The 18,434-nt window shown below is 53.8% G+C and overlaps 3 protein-coding genes across 8 annotated transcripts in view; 2 read left to right on the top strand and 1 right to left on the bottom strand.

The window, feature by feature from the left end:
- USP20 (ubiquitin specific peptidase 20) overlaps positions 1-642 on the bottom strand; it is a 37,773-nt gene extending 37,131 nt beyond the window's left edge. For both annotated transcript variants that reach the window (XM_081103956.1, XM_081103955.1), the window contains exon 1: positions 548-642. The gene's annotated coding sequence lies outside the window, so the exon portion shown is untranslated. The remainder of the gene's footprint in view (positions 1-547) is intronic.
- Positions 643-729: 87 nt separating this feature from the next.
- Positions 730-8,250, top strand: LOC308528347 (splicing factor C9orf78). Of its 4 annotated transcripts, none has more exons than XR_013996693.1 (10): positions 759-911; positions 1,263-1,322; positions 2,527-2,578; positions 2,712-2,782; positions 3,559-3,636; positions 4,175-4,372; positions 5,545-5,681; positions 5,782-5,880; positions 7,312-7,571; positions 8,145-8,250. XR_013996693.1 is itself a non-coding variant. In XM_081103954.1 (9 exons), exons 1-9 carry the CDS (start codon positions 887-889, stop codon positions 7,401-7,403), a joined length of 807 nt encoding a protein of 268 aa, XP_080960080.1. In that variant the 5' UTR covers positions 730-886; the 3' UTR covers positions 7,404-7,977. The 4 variants fall into 4 exon arrangements, 2 of the variants coding, with proteins under 2 accessions (XP_080960080.1, XP_080960079.1); XR_013996694.1 differs by lacking the exon at positions 8,145-8,250 and adding an exon at positions 7,693-7,977; XM_081103954.1 differs by lacking the exon at positions 8,145-8,250 and having other exon boundaries at positions 730-906; positions 7,312-7,977.
- A 678-nt stretch (positions 8,251-8,928) lies between these two features.
- Positions 8,929-18,434, top strand: part of LOC308528345 (torsin-1A) — a 63,742-nt gene continuing 54,236 nt past the window's right edge. Inside the window, exons 1-5 of one of the 2 annotated variants that reach the window (XM_081103951.1) lie at positions 8,929-9,165; positions 9,749-10,014; positions 12,175-12,350; positions 12,447-12,574; positions 16,171-16,768. In XM_081103951.1, the coding sequence (XP_080960077.1) occupies positions 8,988-9,165; positions 9,749-10,014; positions 12,175-12,350; positions 12,447-12,574; positions 16,171-16,421 (999 nt within the window). In that variant the 5' untranslated portion in view covers positions 8,929-8,987 and the 3' untranslated portion in view covers positions 16,422-16,768. Of the gene's footprint in view, positions 9,166-9,748; positions 10,015-12,174; positions 12,351-12,446; positions 12,575-16,170; positions 16,769-18,434 lie in introns of those variants that run through there. The other variant, XM_081103950.1, reaches the window with a different exon arrangement.

The following is an 18,434-nucleotide window of genomic DNA, read 5'->3' as shown; positions in this document are numbered from 1 at the left end:
CTGGCAAACACCGGAGGAGCCCTAAGCCTCAAAAAAAAAAACAAAACACCACATCATCAGTGGGTTCAAAGCATCAGACGTGCGTCTCCTCGGGAAGAAATGGCGGGGGGCCATTTTTAGCGGGGCAATCGGCGTGGGACTTTAATTCACCACCACTAATAACTGGTCATCTTTTGTCCCTAAAGGAAAACATGTCAGGGCCCAGACTCAGGGGAAATACAAGTCAGCTCCCGAGACGCCACACGCATGCTTTCAACGCTGGATCAGGCCCTGGCCGAATAAAGGAGATGACGTCCCCTGTCCTGGAGAAGCAACGAGTCCCCGGGGGCTCGATGTGGGCCGACGGGACCCCAGAGGACCCCCTGGGCGCCGGCCGGAGGAGGGGAGAGGGTGACGGCGGCCGGGGGTTCCCGGGCTCTGCTCACCTGGCCGCGGCGTTTAGCGCACTGGGCAGGGCCAGGCCCCCGCCGGCCAGGAGCTGGGCTGGGGTCGCCCCAGCTCGGAGAGGCCCGGCCCCTGCACCCGCCGGCAGCAGCCAGAAACTCACCTGCCTTCGCAACCGCGCCACCGCAGCCTGTCAGTCAAACAGGCTGAGCTGTGCAGGGTCGAGGGGCCTGGCCGGCTTCGCCCCGCCTCCTCCCCTCGGCTGGCCAATCGGGAGGTGGCTACGCCACCTATGGGGCGTGGTCATGTGGGCGGTGCGAGACGGGTGGAGCCAAGAGGGCTCGGGGCAGGAGGGCGGGCGCTCTGACGACACTGCTGCGCGACGGAAGCGGACCGGTCCTCGGGGCAGCAGGGCAGCGGTGGGACCGCGGGTCCGGCGCGACCATGCCGGTCACCGGGAAGGCTTTCCGCCGGCGCCGGGTCGACTCGGAGTCGGAGGAGGATGAGCAGGACTCAGAAGAGGTTCGGTGCGTTTGGAACGGGCTTTCCACTGGGCAGAAAGCGAGAAGCTGGCTCGGGGTCTCACCGCCGGCCCGGCGCCTTGTTGACACCTTGGCACCCGGGAGCCGGTGGTGGTGTCCCCTTTTGCGGACACAGAAATGGAGGGTTCTGGGGCCGAGGCCGCCGTCCCCGAGGCCGCACAGTTAGAGGAGCTGCCCCCGGGATGGGCAGTGATCGGAGTCCCGGTGGGTCCAGGCGCAGGTTCGCCGTCTGGACCCTGTGCCGGCAGCTCAGCAGCCGGCTGGGCGCGGGCGCAGCTCTGTTTGACTCTGAGTCCCGCGGAGTGTCTCTCAACCTGCCCATTGCCTTTTATTCAGGTTAAAACTGGAGGAGACCCGAGAGGTGCAGAACTTGAGGAAGCGGCCCAACGGAGTGAGGTGGGTACTATGGGGCCCGGAGGAGGAGGGGTGGGGATGACTGACCATCCCGGCGGGTCGCTGTCACAGAGTATCTCCTCAGACATAGCTCCTTTTCTTTTATTGACTTATTTGTTTTTACTTTTCTATTTTTTATTTATTATTTTGTTGTTAATCATCACCGAGGATATCTTTTCCGTTGATTTTTAGACAGGATGGAAGTGGGAGAGACACAGAGAGAAACGTTGATGTGAGAAAGACACATCCATCGGTTGCCTCCTGCACATGCCCTGACCCAGTCAGGGGATGGAGGCTGCAGCCTAGGTACCTTGACTGGAATCGAACCCCGTACCCTTCAGTCTGCAGGCTGATGCTCAAACCCACTGAGCCAAACCGGCTAGGGCTTTAGCCCCTTTTCTTGACACACTGCACTTTCCACTGTGCACCCGAAGGAGGCACAGCGTTCTTTGAAACGTTTACCCAGGAGATGGCCTGGGCCATGTGGTCTTAAGGTTTGCTCAGAGGTACAGAAACAAGTCACTAACTCTTGTTTTCATTGCGTCCAACTAATTGTGAAAGCACATTGATTGTTGAGAGTTTGGAAAATTTAGAAAGTGTAATCAAGAAAATAGACAGCACCCATAATTCTTCCATCCAGAGGTAACCAGTGTTAACATTTAATGTCCTTTCCAATCTGTATTCTTTCTCCCTTTTGTAAAGAATGAGTGAGAACTTTTGTTCTCTGCTATTTTCAACTCATTATGACATTGTGGCTGTTCACTCACTTTGAAGAATATTTTCCAAAGCCCCTTTTTAATGGCTACATAGTACTCCACCACAAGTATGTACCACAATGTAACTTAATTCCCTGTTTGAGGACCTGTAGGTCACTTTGTAAACTTCAATCAAATCAGGCCGCAATAGTATTTTCCTACACTTGTCTTTAGCTTCATGTTCCCTGAAGGCAAAAAATCTTAGAAGTGAGATTTCCAAGGCAAGATAATGCCAACTGGCTTTATAGAAAGGTTTGCCTCTTCACCCATCCCCCAGCATCTACAGCGCTTGTTGAGCCCCGCGTTATAGGCTTTTCCAGCTGGCTTTGGTGCCACCCCCCACATCTCACCCTGCCACTAATGTTGCAATCTACAAACTTCCTAAACATTCTTTCTCATCTCAGAAATGCGCCATTCTTCCCTCCCTCCTTTTTCTTTTTGGTTTTGCTCAGTGCTGTGGCCCTGCTGGTGGGAGAGAAGGTACAAGAAGAGACCACTCTAGTGGTAAGTTGTGGGGTCCTCCCTGGGCAGTGGGAAGATGTGAGTGCTCTTCAGTGGATGATTGTGTTTCCTTAGAAAAGAAAATTCCCAGCCAGTTATGAAGCTGTTTCTTCTCAGCTGTCTTTGCTTTCTGCAGGATGACCCCTTTCAGATGAAGACAGGAGGCATGGTGGACATGAAGAAGCTGAAGGAAAGGGGCAAGGACAAGTAAGTGCAGGACCCGCTGGCACGGATGCACCAGTGGCCCTGCCGGGGGCCGTGTGCCCAGGGAGCTGGGGCCTGCAGCAGTGGCTTTACAGGGACATCTTCAAGTATCCTCTGTGCGTTGTAAACTACGTATAGTTTAAAAACAAAGGAAAACAAAAACGCTTTAAAAGTTAGCTGAGAGAGATGTGGGCGCGGTCTGTTTTGTAAAGGTGCATTGCTTATTGTCTTTCAAATCCATGTGGAAGTTTTCTTTTTCTTTTTTTTTTCTTTTTTTTTTTTTAAATATATTTTATTGGTTTTTTAGAGAGGAAGGGAGAGGGATAGAGAGTTAGAAACATCAATGAGAGAGAAACATCGACCAGCTGCCTCCTGCACATCTCCTACTGGGGATGTGCCCGCAACCCAGGTACATGCCCTTGACCGGAATCGAACCTGGGACCTTTCAGTCAGCAGGGCGACGCTCTATCCACTGAGCCAAACCGGTTTCGGCAAGTTTTTCTTTTTAAAGAAAACAAAAACACAATTATGAAAATAATGCATTCAAACAATACAAAAGTAAAATTAAAAGTATCTGCCAATTCCCCAGAGCAATCTCCACAGGCCAACAGTTTGCTTGCTTATATTTATTGTATTGACATCTCATATATTTCCCCCCCAACTGTAAAGAGGATATGACACTTTTTTGTTGTGTGCCTGTGTTGTCGGTATCATGTAAAACTCGGCCTCCGTGAGCTGTGACTTCAAGGCCCTGCTTCACTCTGCTTCTCTCCTTTCAGGATCAGTGAAGAGGAAGACCTCCACCTGGGGACATCGTTCTCCGCGGAAACCAACCGGAGGGACGAGGACGCCGACATGTAGGTGTCAGTCGGGCTGTGAGCGATCGGGGGTGGGCGCCAGCCAGACACAGTCCGAGCTAGTTCGTCACAGATGACATTTCTAGAGTCAACCAAAGACGTCGGTGCTGGTCCCTCTTGGCCCACCTCCCAGGCTGAAGAACTTGGAAAAAGTCTGAAAAGTTCTTTAAAAGCGGTTTTTAAGATTTTAGATTCCTTGATTAATAATATTTCCCCAAAACATTGCAGGGATAAACACTAGACTGCCTACTTCTTATTTTGGCCAATAAGACTGTTGAACAACTACCATCTCTCATTCTCCTTCCGTCTTCAAAGAACCTTACATAGAATAACACCAACAGATTGGTGGCAGGTTATCTCATAAGATAGGTTGGTGCTTTAAGTGGTAAATTTTAACTTGAGAAAAATTTTCAAGTTATTTTCATTTTTCTCACCTCTCCATGGACTGATGAAAACTTGCTCACGGACCGCCGCTTTGGGGCCACTCATTTCAGAGGTGCCTGTGGTGAGCTTCCTGAGACCTTGTTTCTGGCTTCAGGATGAAGTACATTGAGACGGAGCTGAAGAAGAGGAAAGGGATCGTGGAACACGAAGAACAGAAAGTGAAGCCCAAGAACGCAGAGGACTGTCTCTACGAGCTTCCGGAAAACATCCGCGTCTCCTCGGCGAAGAAGACGGAGGAGATGCTGTCCAACCAGATGCTGAGCGGCATCCCCGAGGTGGACCTGGGCATCGAGTACGTTCCAGACCCTCGCCGCACCCCTCCCTGCCCCTAGGCTGCGGGGGGACCGCTCTGCTTTCCAGTTAAAAGTTAAGAGGACTGTTTCCCACCTGTCTCCTAGGAAACCCACACAGCTATGTTCTCTCTGGTGGGCTGAGGTGTTGTCTCCGGGAGTTCTGAGGAGTTGGGCAGAGCAGCTAACGACACTTAGGGAGCCTGACTGCTGGAAGCCCAAGTGTGTTTTCATTTAGCCTTTGTTCACAGCTCTTCAGCTGTTCTAGTCAGGCCATGTATCTTCTGTTGTTGTTCTTTTATTTTTTATTTTTTAAATATATTTTATTGATTTTTTTACAGCGAGGAAGGGAGAGAGATAGAGAGTTAGAAACATCGATGAGAGAGAAACATCGATCAGCTGCCTCCTGCACACTCCCTACTGGGGATGTGCCCGCAACCCAGGTACATGCCCTTGACCGGAATCGAACCTGGGACCTTTCAGTCCGCAGGCCGACGCTCTATCCACTGAGCCAAACCGGTTTCGGCTCTGTTGTTGTTCTTAATATGTTTTTATTCATTTCAGAAAGGAAGGAAGAGAGAAACATTAATGATGAGAGAGAATCATCGATTGGCTCCTCCTGCACACCCCATACTGGGGATCGAGCCCACAACTCGGGCCTGTGCCCTGACGGGGACTTGAACTGTGACTTCCTGGTTCATAGGGCCATGCTCAACCACTGAGCCACACTGCCGGGCTATTCTCTTTTGTTGGAGTAGGAGCATTGTTAAGGGCTTAGCTACCCCATGATCCTCCTCTCATTTTTACTACAGAACATCTGCTCTAAAAGGGGGCTGTCATGTAGGAAATACAGTGGTCAGACTCCTCTGCGGCTGAGTAGAAGGTTGGGAGACCTGGGTTCTCACCTCTTTCCTGGCTTTCCAGCTCTGAGCCTTAGGCAGTTCTCTGTTCCTCTCGGAGATGCAGTTTTCTCTTGATCAGAAGAGAATAAGTCCCGCGTCTCCAGGCTGTGAGAGTGCCATGGGGTGTGGCTGCCGTGGAGCCGGTACACCGCAGAGCTGGGCCCCAGGAACGAGGACTTCCTTCTGCAGTGGTGGGCCGCCAGCCTCGCTGGTCACTCCCGGGACCAGAGGGGCGGCGGTCTAATGCGTGGCATGCTCCTTCCGCCCCTCAGTGCTAAAATAAAAAACATCATTTCCACGGAGGATGCCAAGGCCCGTCTGCTGGCAGAGCAGCAGAACAAGAAGAAAGACAGCGAGACATCCTTCGTGCCCACCAACATGGCGGTGAATTACGTGCAGCACAACCGATGTAAGCCTCGGGAGGCAGCCCCTCTCACCTCTGCCCCTCTGGTTTGAGGCTCCTGGTTCCCGCATTTTTTCTGACATGTCCCCTGGTCTCTCCGGTCCAGTTTATCACGAGGAGCTCAACGCCCCCATTCGGAGGAACAAAGAAGAGCCCAAAGCCCGGCCCTTGCGAGTGGGCGACACCGAGAAGCCAGAGCCTGACCGTGAGTACAGCAGTGGCCTCAGGGCGGCCTGGAGTGACCACAGCACTCAGGGCCCATGGAGGCAGGTGGGAGCTCGGGTGCGGGGCCAGGGCAGCTGAGTTTTAGTCCATGTTCTGGACCACGGCCTTGTCCCTTCCCCTTTGCAAGCCTGTTTTCTCATCTGCAAAATGGGTATCGTAATAAAACTTACACCTGGGGCTGCTCTGAGGATTCACTGGGCTGTCAAATAGACTCAAAAATTAGAACATTTCAATAAGCAAAAATAAATGAAAAGTTATTCATTATTGCACCACCAGAGACAACCACTGGTAACATTTTTATATACAACCTTTCAGATTTGTAAAAATACTCCCATGTAGGAAACATTGTATGTGCCTAGAAGGATCTCACAGCGTGTCACTCAGTAGTCCGCCCTGCATGTCTCCATGTCAGTAAACGTTTTCAAAGGCCATTTCATGTTCCATTGGAAAGACAGCTGTTGCCTCACCGTTTCCCATTTCCCTTTAAACGCTGCTTTGATGCTCATTCTTGACCACGTCATGCCCTTAGTTACCTTTATTTTTTTTTAATATATTTTATTGATTTTTTTACAGAGAGGAAGGGAGAGGGATAGAGAGTTAGAAACATCGATGAGAGAGAAACATCGATCAGCTGCCTCTTGCATGCCCCCCACTGGGGATGTGCCCGCAACTGAGGTACATGCCCTTGACTGGAATCGAACCTGGGACCCTTCAGTCCGCAGGCCAATGCTCTATCTACTGAGCCAAACCAATCAGAGGACCCCTTAGTTACCTTTAGAGAAGTCACCAAAGGATCCTTCAGGGGCGAGATGCTCATTGTCCTCCCCCAGCAGCTGACAGTGGCCCTTCCCACTCGCTTGCCTCTCCATGAACAATGGGATGTTTTAGGAAATGCGAAATGTGCTGAGGCTTCTGAAAAGCCTCTCATTCTTCTTTCTCCCTTGGGAAATTATTTTCCTAACGTCTTGGTTTTGTAGTCTTGGATTCCCAAAGAGCTTGGTGTGAAACACATGATAAGCAAGGACTTCGGAGTCACCAGACTTGGATTCAGCGCTCAGCCTACCTTATCTGAGCAAGTCACCTAACCTCTCTGAGCAGAGATGGTACAGTGCCCCTGCTAGGCTTGCTGTGAGGGTAAAAGGAAGCCATGACTAAAGGACTTAGCACCGTGCCTCGTACAGTCAGACTCAATGAAGTGTGGCTGCTACTGTTCACTGAGTGGGATGCTGAGGTCAGCATAGTTTGGCTGGCACCAACTCTGTATGTCTGTTTTCAGTCACTCAGTAACAAGTGTTTGCTGAGGCCCTACTATGTGTCTGTTCACCAGGGTAGCACTGGGGCTCCTGTGGAGACGTCCTTGCCTGTCAGTGACTTCCTGATGGCAAACAGCTTTTCCTCTTTTCCTTCACAGGGTCCCCCCCAAACCGCAAGCGTCCTGCTAATGAGAAGGCCACTGATGACTATCATTATGAGAAGTTCAAGAAGATGAACAGACGATATTGAGGGCGGCCAGAGGGGAGAAGTTGCAGAATGGGATGTAAATAGCACCGTCCCTCGCCCCAGGATAAAAGCCTTCCGGGACAGAACCCTGATCACTGGCGAGCAGACAGTTCCAGAAACAGACTCTACTAGTCTGGCTGCTTCCCTGCTGAATTTTTAGGCTCTAAATTTGTATCCTTTTGAAACAAAACAATATGTGGTTTTCTTATTTGGGGGCAAACTATTCTTGTGAGCGTTATTAAATCTTGTTTGTAAATATGTTGACTTTTTCTTAATATTTTTCCTGGCTCAGGAGAAAAGAGCTGTGTGTTCAGGGTGAGATAATGCCCTTTAAATTGTGCTTTTATTATTATATGTGTGATCATGTCTTCTACTTCCAATGATCTGGAATGGGGTTGAGAAATGCATCCTTCTGTTTCCAGTGGATCCGGTGGACAGTAGAAAACTCTAGAATGGGATCAAAGGGACACTGGTATTCTCTGACTTTTACAAAGTTACCTATTTCTTTGCATTAAGAAGGAAAAGTTACCTGTCTCTCTCACTTCCGCACTTCGGTATTAAATATGAAATGAATCTAGCCTTCTTGTTCATTTTGCGTCTCCTCACACCGATACCAGGCCATGTGTTCAGACTCGGTTGGGCAGCTCAAAAGCTGCTCATTTAGTTCAAGAGACAGGCTCCAACCTGTTAGCTGTCGAGTTCAGTGCCACTTGTGTTGTCATTTTTCCTGAAGCATTTGAACAGCTTGGGATGAGGAAATAACAGGCCGGGTGACTTCTGGGCTGATTTAGAGCGTGCACTGTGCAAGGTGAAGGCGAATGCAGGCATCGCTGTCTCACCTGGGACATAGGTAATCCTCCAAGTGAGTGAATGAGTGTGAGCAACTTTACGTAGAGGAACCTGACGCCGGGAGCGCAGCCAGGTGATAAAGGTTGTCAGTAGTCACAAGTCATGCTGGCAGTCTGCACCCCTGACATAATGTTACAGAAATAGCACTTTTCCTCTGTAAAGGACATGCACCCCACACCCATAACCCCAGTCTAACCGTGAGACCAACGGGCAAATCCCAATAGTGGGGCATCCTACCAAAGGTTTGACCAGTTCTCCCCCAAACTGTCAGGGTCATCAAAACCAAGGAAAACGTGGGAAACACCCACAGTCAGGAGGCTGTAAGTATAATGTGGTGCCTTGGGTGCGATCCTGGATCAGAAATTGGACGATAGGTCAAAACGAAGCAAGTATCCGAACCAACAGCTATCAGTCTAGGTTCCTATGTAACATAAAGATGTTAGTAACAGGGGGACTATGTGCCGGGAGGGGGGGGCGCATCTGTGCCCTCTCTGTACTGTCTATTCAACTTTTCTGTAAAACTTTTTTTAAAACTTGAAAAAAATAAAAAGCGGCCTCATCAGCTGTGGGCGCCCACCTCCCGGAAGCAGGAAAGGGCGGTGCCCCTCACAAAGATGGCGCCGCCGGCGTCGCGGGGAGGCCCGCCCCCGGCAAAGATGGCGGCGGCGAGGGGGAGGAGCCGGAAGCGCGGCGCGGCGGGTCGGCAGGCTCGAGGGCGCGGGGCGGCGGGGTCCGGGCATGAAGCTGGGCCGGGCCCTGGGGCTGCTGCTGCTGGCGCCGTGGGCGGTGCGCGCGGTGGAGCCCATCAGCCTGGGGCTGGCGCTGGCCGGCGTCCTCACCAGCTACATCTCCTACCCGCGCCTCTACTGCCTCTTCGCCGAGTGCTGCAGCCAGAAGCGCAGCCTCAGCCGCGCAGGTAGGGCGGCGGGGCCCGAGGCGGGTCGGGCCGGGCGGAGGGCGAGCTGAGCCGGCGGGCCGGGACCCGGGACCCGGAACCCGGAGCCCGGAGCCCGGAGCCCGAGCGGCCGGAGGGCGGGTGGGGCCTGGCGCTGGGCCACCGCCGCGGCCGCCGGACTTCGGGCGGACGCGGGAGGCGGGCTGCCGGCGGGGGTGCTTCACGCCGACCCGGGGGCGGCGGCCGCGTGGCCGGTGGTCCACGTCCCGCACCGCGATGCGCGCCCGCACGGCCGGAGACAGGAGGGTGGCGGGCCCTTCCGCGCGGCCCGGGGCCCAGCCGCGGCCTTTCCTGCGCGTCGCGGGCGGGAGGGCCAGGTCGGCCCGGGTGCAGCGGGCGGCGGGGGCGCGAGTCGCGGACCTTCCGGGGCAGCAGCCCGGTTCGGGCCCGACTGTGGACGGGCCGCCCCAGCAGCGGGAGGTCCCGGCCCACCCGCCGGCTCTGGCCCGAGGTGCTCGCCGGCTCCCACGGAGCCGGTGCCCGGAACCTTTCCGAATGCCGCCCCGCCCGCCCTGACGGCCCTGCCCTGCCCTGCCCCTCCCAGCGCTGCAGAAGGACCTGGACCGCAAGCTCTTCGGGCAGCATCTTGCCAAGAAAGTCATCTTAAACGCCCTGACCGGCTTCATCAGCAACCCGAAGCCCAAGAAGCCGCTCACCCTCTCGCTGCACGGGTGGACCGGCACCGGCAAGAACTTCGCCAGCAAGATCATCGCGGAGAACATCTACGAGGGCGGCCTGCACAGCCACTATGTGCACCTGTTCGTGGCCACGCTGCACTTCCCGCACGCCTCCAACCTCACGCTGTACAAGGCAAGCGCGGCCGGGAGCCCTTCCGGGGGCGGGGGGGGGGGGGTGGGCTGCTTTCGGGGTTCCTCGGTTGTGGGGGGGGGGGGGCTGGGGAACTGCTTGTTAAGATGAGGGAGCCCTGAAAATGGCCGCGTGTGGCAGCCACGGAGGGTTTCAGACGCACCGAGCAGTTGCACCATCAAACCCTGCGGTTTCCAGAATCAGGCCCAGTGTGGTGCTTGTTTCAGTACGTGGCACCAGGGGATTTCAGAAATGGACACGGCCAAATCCGGCTTGAAGATCATCAGGTCTAACTCATTTTGTAAAAGAGGGAGCATTTCTAGAGAGGCTTCAGTTTGCCTACCTGCAGTGTGGCAAAGTGCTTTTATTATTTTTTTTTTAAAGTATATTTTATTGATTTTTTTACAGAGAGGAAGGGAGAGAGATAGAGAGTTAGAAACATCGATCCGCTGCCTCCTGCACATCTCCTACTGGGGATGTGCCCACAACCCAGGTACATGCCCTTGACCGGGATCAAACCTGGGACCTTTCAGTCCGCAGGGTGAAGCTCTATCCACTGAGCCAAACCGGTTTTGGCTGCTTTTATTTTCTATCACCGGTTAGCAGCCTGGGCTTTAGCTGCAGACACACCTGGATTTGAGTCCTGACTCTCCCACCAGCCGTGTGATCTTGGGAAGGTTGCCTGATCTCTCTGAGACTCATCGGTCTGTCATGTATGTGTCCTGGCACCTGGCACATGAGTGTTCAAATAAGCGTTAACTATCACCTTTCTTAATCTGTGTAACAAACCTGCAAGGTGGCAAGACACAGCCATTTAGCCCTCACCCTTGAAAAACACATTTTCCCCTTCTGCTTGGGCGACCAACCGTCCAGGGTTCCTAGGATGTGGGATTTTCAGTGCCAGACCTGGGCAAGTTCCAGACAAACTGAGGCAGGTTGGTCATCCTGGTTAGCATTCAGGCTCCACTGCTTAATAGCTGTGTGATTTTGGGCAAGTTACTTAACCTCTCTGTGCCTTCACTTCCTCAGCTGTGAAATAGGGAGTGCAGCAGTGTTCAGTTGTGCACACATGTGATTGGTTTGGGAGAGCACAATAAAACGTGATGGGAACAGTGCTCAGAGCGTGGCTGACCTGTAGTGAGGGTTCAGTACATGTTCTCTGTTATTGCCTGAAGTCGCAGAGGCAGAGTGGGAGAACTAGCAGATCTGAGCGAGTCCTTGTTTAAACAGTGACTTGCTTGGGGGCCACACGCTCTCCTGAGGTGCCTCTGTGAACAGAGACTAGTCCTCCTGTAGAGCAGAACTACTACTTAGGTTAGATTCGTACCATGAGACGTTGTAACCCTGGTCGCTGTAGCCAGGCAGACACCAAAATCATAAGAAGTCAAGACCTCCAGAGTCTTGCTCAGAAAACAGCACATTTCTCCTCTTCACCTTGTGAGGGAAATTTAGAAGGCACCAGAGCTCAAATTTCTGATTAAAAAGGTCTTTTCTCCTTAACGATTGCTTAGTCTTCTAAGAAGTACCTGAACATGTTCTTAGGGAGCGTTTCAGTTTAAGCACAGCCTCCGGGCCTTGTTCCAGAAACTCACGAGTGTTAGCTGGCCACACGCACGCCAAGGCGCCAGCTCCCGAGGCAGGTGCCCCGCTTAAAGGAGCCTGCACGCCTTACTTTCCCCATCGGGCAGCTGGAGCGCCCTCCCAAGGCTGGGCTAAGGACTGAATGGCAGCATGGGTCTCTGGGTCTCTGCTTTCTTTCTAGAAGGCTGGTGTACACAGGAAATGTGTGAACATGGCCAGCAGTTCAGTGCCACAGCATTGGGGTGACAGCTCAGCACAGGAATTATAATCCAAGTGTGGGGCTTTGGAGTCAGGCAGGGTGGGGTTCAGATCCCAGAAATTTTATAATCTTGGGCAAGTTGATTAAGCGCTCTGTGCCTCTGTTTCCTCATCTGTGAAATGGGTATGATAACACCCACTCGGTGGGGTTGTGGAGAGGAACAAAAGAACAGGTGTGTGTCAAGTTCTTAGCACGGAGCTGAGACTGCAGTGAGCGCTCAGTAAATGCAGCCTTTCGGCAGCAGCTGAGGTGTCAGTGGTGCCCGTGCTGGCGGTTGGAGCTGCGCCGGCTGAGAACTTTGTGTTGCTCCCCCTGTGATTCAGGATCAGTTACAGTTGTGGATCCGCGGCAACGTGAGCGCCTGCGCGAGGTCCATCTTCATATTCGATGAAATGGATAAGATGCACGCCGGCCTCATAGATGCCATCAAGCCTTTCCTAGACTATTATGACCACGTGGACGGGGTCTCCTATCAGAAAGCCATCTTCATCTTTCTCAGGTACGTTCCAGGCTGGGGCACGCTGGCAGAGCTCGGAGCCCGGGCCTGTGGGCTGCGGGGAAAGCCCAGCTCTCATTCCCTGCGCTCGCTCTGCAGCAACGCCGGCGCGGAAAGGATCACAGACGTGGCTTTGGATTTCTGGAGAAGTGGGAGGCAGAGGGAGGAAATCAAGCTCGGAGACATGGAGCATGCCTTGTCGGTGTCGGCCTTCAATAACAAGAACAGTGAGTTCATGAGCCTGCGCCCTGAGGCTAAATCCCCGCATCCCCTCCCCGGCTGGTTAGACACGCAGCTGCTGAGAGCTTCTGCAGGCCTTTCTGAGCGGAATCTGTTGGAGAGGGGGAAGTGGTTCATCCTGGAGCTCTTGAAATGAGTTCCTGTTTTCCTCAGCTCAGTTGTTTCCTTTGTTGAAGAAGAGCAGATGGTTGAGCAAGGACCGCTGCTGTGAGCGCCTCTGAAGGAGGAGATGGCCCGTTAGGGCTTTTCTGTCTGTGGGTGGTCCTGGACCTCTGAGGTTCTGTGCCTGAGGCGGGGCCCTTGTTCTGTCCTGGGCCCTGTGCGGAGCCCTCTTCCTGCATCCTTCCTGTAATCCTCACAGTAACCTCGGGGGAGAAGCTATTCACTGCCATCCCCATTTTACAGATGAGGAAACTAAGGCACATGTCCACACAGCCTGTTACGTGACCCTGGTTCCAGAGCCCGAGCTTTAACTACCAAGCTCATTGCTCTTCCCATGAACGTCACACCGTAGACCTTGAGCCCAGGGAGGTGGAAAGCCAGCATGATGGAGACTGGCCTGGTGGTGAAACCTGTGAGCCGTGCAGTTGACCCTGACCATTCAAGTCTCTGCTCTGCTTGGGTTTGTTCTTGAGATTACAGAGCCAAAGGTCTCTTTCGAAAGAGACTTGCCAAGAAATTCACACTTCTGTAGAGTCTGGGATATTTTATGTCCGTTTGTGCAACTGGAAGGTCACTGATGAAAGAGAGTATTCTGTAATATGTTCACTGGTTTCTTGGTGTGCCACAAGGTGGACACGTGCAATGGAAACTTCGCCCAATTCTGCAGCAGGTGAGGCAAGGTGCCTAGAAGGGGGTGCCAGGGCACAAGCTGAGCTTTGGAATCTGGCAGACCTGGCCCAGCTGCTTGTTGATGATGGCCTTGGACAGATGGCTGAACTCTCTCTCATTCATTTGGCAAACATTTATTGTGCAACGACCAGGAGTCAGGCACTGAACTGGGCACACAGCAGTGAACAAAATCACAGAAGTCCTCACTTTCAGGGAATTTATATCCTAACGATAGCGAGTGATGAGGAAATGTGTTGGATGATGTGATATATCTGTATCTGATAGAGGTAGAAATGTATCCCTCCTACCCTCCCCCCAGGAGGTAGGAAGTAATTAAGAAAAGGTTTGGGGTGCTGGGACGAGGCTGGGCTGTGGTTTTAGATAGAGAGGTCAGAGAAGGGTCTCTGAGGGTGGCACTGAGCTGACCCGAGGAGTGAGGGATGAGCCATGTGGACATCAGAGGGGACAGCATGTACAGGAGCCCCGAGATGGGAGTGCGCCTGGGTCACGGGAGCTGGCCCAGGATGAGCAGAGGAGAACAGTTGGATTAGAGGGGAGACGGTCTGGGGGCCACAGCGAGGCCTTGGGTTTGACTCCATGTAGAGGAGGGAGCCCTGCAGGGCTTGTCGCAGACAGTGACGTGATCTCACTTAGTCTACAGGACTGCGCTGGCTGCTGGGTGAAGAACAGCCTGCAGGTGGCGGGGCCGGAGGGCCACCCAGAAGCCACTGCGGCCCAGGGGAGAGATGCTGGGGGCCTGGAGCAGCGGGGTGGCAGTGGGGATGGGGACATTGTGGGATTAGGGTGCATTTTGAAGGTAGAAACTAAGATTTCCTAAAGGATTGTGTGTAGGAACGAGAGAGACAAATCTAGGATCTGCTTTAGCGCTCCGAGGGGTGGACTGCCACGGAGGGGCACAGACTGCGGAGCCGCAGGTTTGTGGGGAAGGTGGGAGGTGAACACAGACGTGTTCAGTGAGTGGTGACACATTGGTGGCGTCCAGGCAGAGATGAGCTGACGGCTGGTTGTTCAGGCAGTTTCCGGGGCCGTCAGACTGAGGATGCACGCTGGGGAGGTAGACGGTTTCTGAAGCCACGGGCTGAGGGCACCTGTCCGCCAGCACACGCTTCCTGGGCTCCGTGTGGGGGTTCCGTGCTCAGGGTCTGCCTAGAGCACACCTCTCTGCCAGGCCTTGCCTGGCCGCGTGGCTGACTGCCCTGCTGCGCTGCGCCGCCTCATTCCCAGCCGCCCGCGCTCCCTGAACTGTCTGTCCTGGCTTGCTGGGGGCTCGCGCTTGTGAACCGCGTGAGGGCCTGGCCTGGGCTCTGTTCCCGGGCCCCGGGCCTGCCTGGCACAGGAGGCTTCAGGAGGAGCCGTCCCACTGCTCCCAGGTTGGTTTGGCTTTTTCCCACGGCCTCAGACTCGGCCATCCTGGCACAGAGCTCCTAAACCCTGGGATTTCCTCCGAGGAAGACCTTGAGGTGCACACATAACAAGTTCTTCAACCCCAACCTGAGCTTGTGTTAGTTACTGAGCTGATTTCTGCGAAGCACCTGAGGGCCAGGGCTGGTTTCCAGGGGAACCAACCCTGTGATGAGAGGAGGGGAGGGGAGGTTGACTTGGTTGTGCCCGTGTAGTGAAGCCCACATAAAAACCGCGAAGGATGGGGTTCCGGGAGCTCCCGGGTCGGGGAGCACTTGCAGAGGGCCTGGCAGCTGTCCTGCCCCCGGGCCTCGCCCTCTGAGTCTTCTAGTTACAGGTGACGTTCAGTGTGACTGCGTTAGTGTCAGGTGTAAGCATCGTGTTAGACAGTCACATACTTTGCAAAGCACTCCCCTGGCATTTCCAGTTCCCACCGGACGCCGTACAGTCACCACTACATTACTGACTGTGTGTGTGAGTCTCTGCCATCTGGCTCTTCCTGAGCGCCGTCATTTTATAATAAGCTGGCAACCTAGTACGTAAGATGCTTCTCCAAGTCTGTGAGCTGCTCTAGCAGATCAATTGAACCCAAGGAAAGGGTCATGGGAACCTCTCTAGCTGGTTGGTCAGAGGCGCAGGTGACGCCTGAACTTGCAGTTGGCGGAAGTGGGGGTGCCGAGCCCTCACCCCTGGACCTGGTGCTGTCTCCGGGTAGACAGTGTCAGAATGGACTGGAATTGTAGGACGCCAGCTGGTGTGGGAGGATCGCCTCACGTGGGCGTTGGGGTCAGGCTCAGAGAGGGTGAAGGCCCGGGAGGAAAGCAAAGCGAGGGAGACGCTGGAGATGCTGGGTGAGGTCCCGTGGGCGAAGCATCATCCTAGATGGAGCGTGCGCTGGGTCAGGAGGCCCGGGCGGCCCAGAGGGGGAGTGACTGGGTGGGTGCAGAGCTGCCTGCAGCCTGGGGGCTTCCCACATTCTTACTCGAGGGGCCTGGTTTTTGGTCCCCCAGATCTCTGTCCGGACCTGCCGGCAGCGGCAGTGGTCTCCATGCTGTTGCTCATCCAGCTGCTGAGACTCCAGTGAGGGGAGTTCTCAGAATAAATGGGTATCTGGCCACTCGCCAGGACTCCTGGCCTTTCCTTGGATCTGATTCGCTCCCTTCCCTCTCGCCCTGTGGCTTTCACAGAAGCATCACAGCTGGCAGGTCATCCTCCTGCCTCACTAGGCCGGTGCTCCCTGCGGCAGGTGCGGGCCCACCTGCAGCCTGGCACCAGCAGCAGCAGATGGGCTGGGCGGGCGGAGATTGAACCGCACCCTTTCTCTCCCCAGGTGGCTTCTGGCACAGCAGTTTAATTGACCGAAATCTCATTGACTACTTCATCCCCTTCCTCCCCCTCGAGTACAAACACCTGAAGATGTGCATCCGCGTGGAAATGCAGGCCCGAGGCTATGACGTGGATGAGGACATTGTCACCAGAGTGGCCGACGAGATGACCTTTTTCCCCAAAGAAGAGAGGGTTTTCTCTGACAAAGGCTGCAAAACTGTGTTCACCAAGTTGGATTATTACTACGATGACTGACGGCCCAGGAGTCGTTGCCACGCTGGAGAGAACTCAGTGCTCGAACCTTTCCACATACCTCCCCGCCCGCCCTGGAGCAGGAGTCCCGTGAATTTCTCCTGTTGGATGCGAGACGGGCCTTCCTTGGTGCTGTGTGCACCCAGCGGAGCCTGCGGGCCATCTCCTTACTGATGTCTCCTCGGAGCAGCGGAGCCTTAAGAAGGAAGTCGCCGTTCCCAGTCCACTCGGATCAGGGCTCATGATTTTTTAAAAATCATGTTTTAATGTCTGGTGTTTCTGTTTCAAGGAAGGACGAAAAGGTTTTACTGAAAATGGGATAACTTTATTTAAAATGGTTTTTAACATTCTGAGCTTTTCAGACTCTCAGTGTTGGCTTTGTGTGGTTTTTCAAATTCCCGTCACTGAAACACCAAGATGTGATGTCTTGGCTGCAAAAATCCCAAGTCCTCGGCGTGTGCGCTGGGTGGGGACAGGCTGAGCAGTGCAGTCTTTGGGTGAAAGGACGGATGGAAGAGGGCACAGGCATGTCACAGAGAAGCCTGCAGTGTCCTCCCAGGGGCTGTCATCTGAGTAGCACCGTGAACACTTGTTAGGACCTTTCCCAGAGCCCGGCGGTGTGGCTCAGTGGTTGAACTTTGACCCAGGAACCAAGAGGTCACTGGTTGGACTCCTGATCAGGGCACATGCTCAGGTTGCAGGCTCAATTCCCAGTGGGGGGCGTACAGGAGGCAGCCATTCGATGTTTCTCTATCCCTCTCCCTTCCTCTCTCTAAACATCAATAAAAACATATTTAAAGAAGAAAGTTTCCCAGGAAGGAAAGTGCTTGCAGCTTGTCACCTGCCAGCCAGTCAGCTGTGCCAAGCAAGGACTCTGCCTCCTGTTCCCCAGGGAACCAGTGCTCTCTGGTAGGTCTGCCATGTTTTTCTCATTATTACTACTTCCTGAGTTTGATTAGAACTCCCAGCATCTCACCGGAAAGCTTAGCTGCCCCAATCCTTGAGGGTGCTGAGAACAGTGCTTTTATTTTTAATATAATTTTAAAAAATGTTCTTGATTATTTTTAGAGGAAGGGAGAGAAAGAGAGAGAGAGAGACATCAGTAGGCTGCTTCCTGCACACCCCCTACTGGGGATGGAGCCCGCAACCTGGACATGTGCCCTTGCCAGGAATCAATCATATGACTTCTTGGAGAATAATGTTTTTATTAATGCCAGAAGCTATCATCTATACTAATAAAAGGGTAATATGATAATTAGACCAGGAGACCTTCTGGATGTCCTTCCAGACAAAGCCATTGTGGCAGGGCTGAGGCAGAGGTGGTTAGGGGGTGATCAGGCCAGGCCAGTGGGCTGTGGGGGGCAGTTGGGGGCAAGCAGGCTGGCGGGGTGGGGGGCAGGTGGGGGTAAGCAGGCCAGCAGGCAGAGTGCTTAGGGGCGAGCAGGCAGGCAGGTGAGCGGTTAGGAGCCAGCGGTCTCAGATTGGAGAGGGTGCAGGCCCGGCTGAGGGACAACCCTCCCACCCCCCTGCACAAATTTCATGCAACAAGCCACTAGTTTTATTAAAAAACTGTAATTGTTGGACACAGGTTTTTTTTAAATATATTTTTATTGATTTTTTACAGAGGAAGGGAGAGGGAGAGAGAGTTAGAAACATCGATGAGAGAGAAATATTGATCAGCTGCCCCCTGCACACCCACCACTGGGGACGTGCCCACAACCAAGGTACATGCCCTTGACTGGAATCGAACCCGGGACCCCTTGGTCCGCAGGCTGACACTCTATCCACTGAGCCAAACCAGCCAGGGCTCTGGACACAGTTTTAAAGGAGAAAACCCCTCCCCTGTAGGCCTTGTGTGCTTAAGCTATGAATGAAGATCTAGCAGGAGCAGTCTAGGCCGGAATCATATGAACTCTAACCAGAGACCGAGGATCCTAGGACAACCTGGCCACTCGCCCAGCTGCATGGCGCATGGCCGACCATGGGGCTCATGCAGCTCCTGACACCAGCCTGGAG

This window comes from Myotis nattereri, assembly GCF_964212035.1.
Source record: "Myotis nattereri genome assembly, chromosome: 12".
NCBI lineage: Eukaryota > Metazoa > Chordata > Mammalia > Chiroptera > Vespertilionidae > Myotis > Myotis nattereri.
This window is presented reverse-complemented; position numbering and strand designations above follow the sequence as displayed.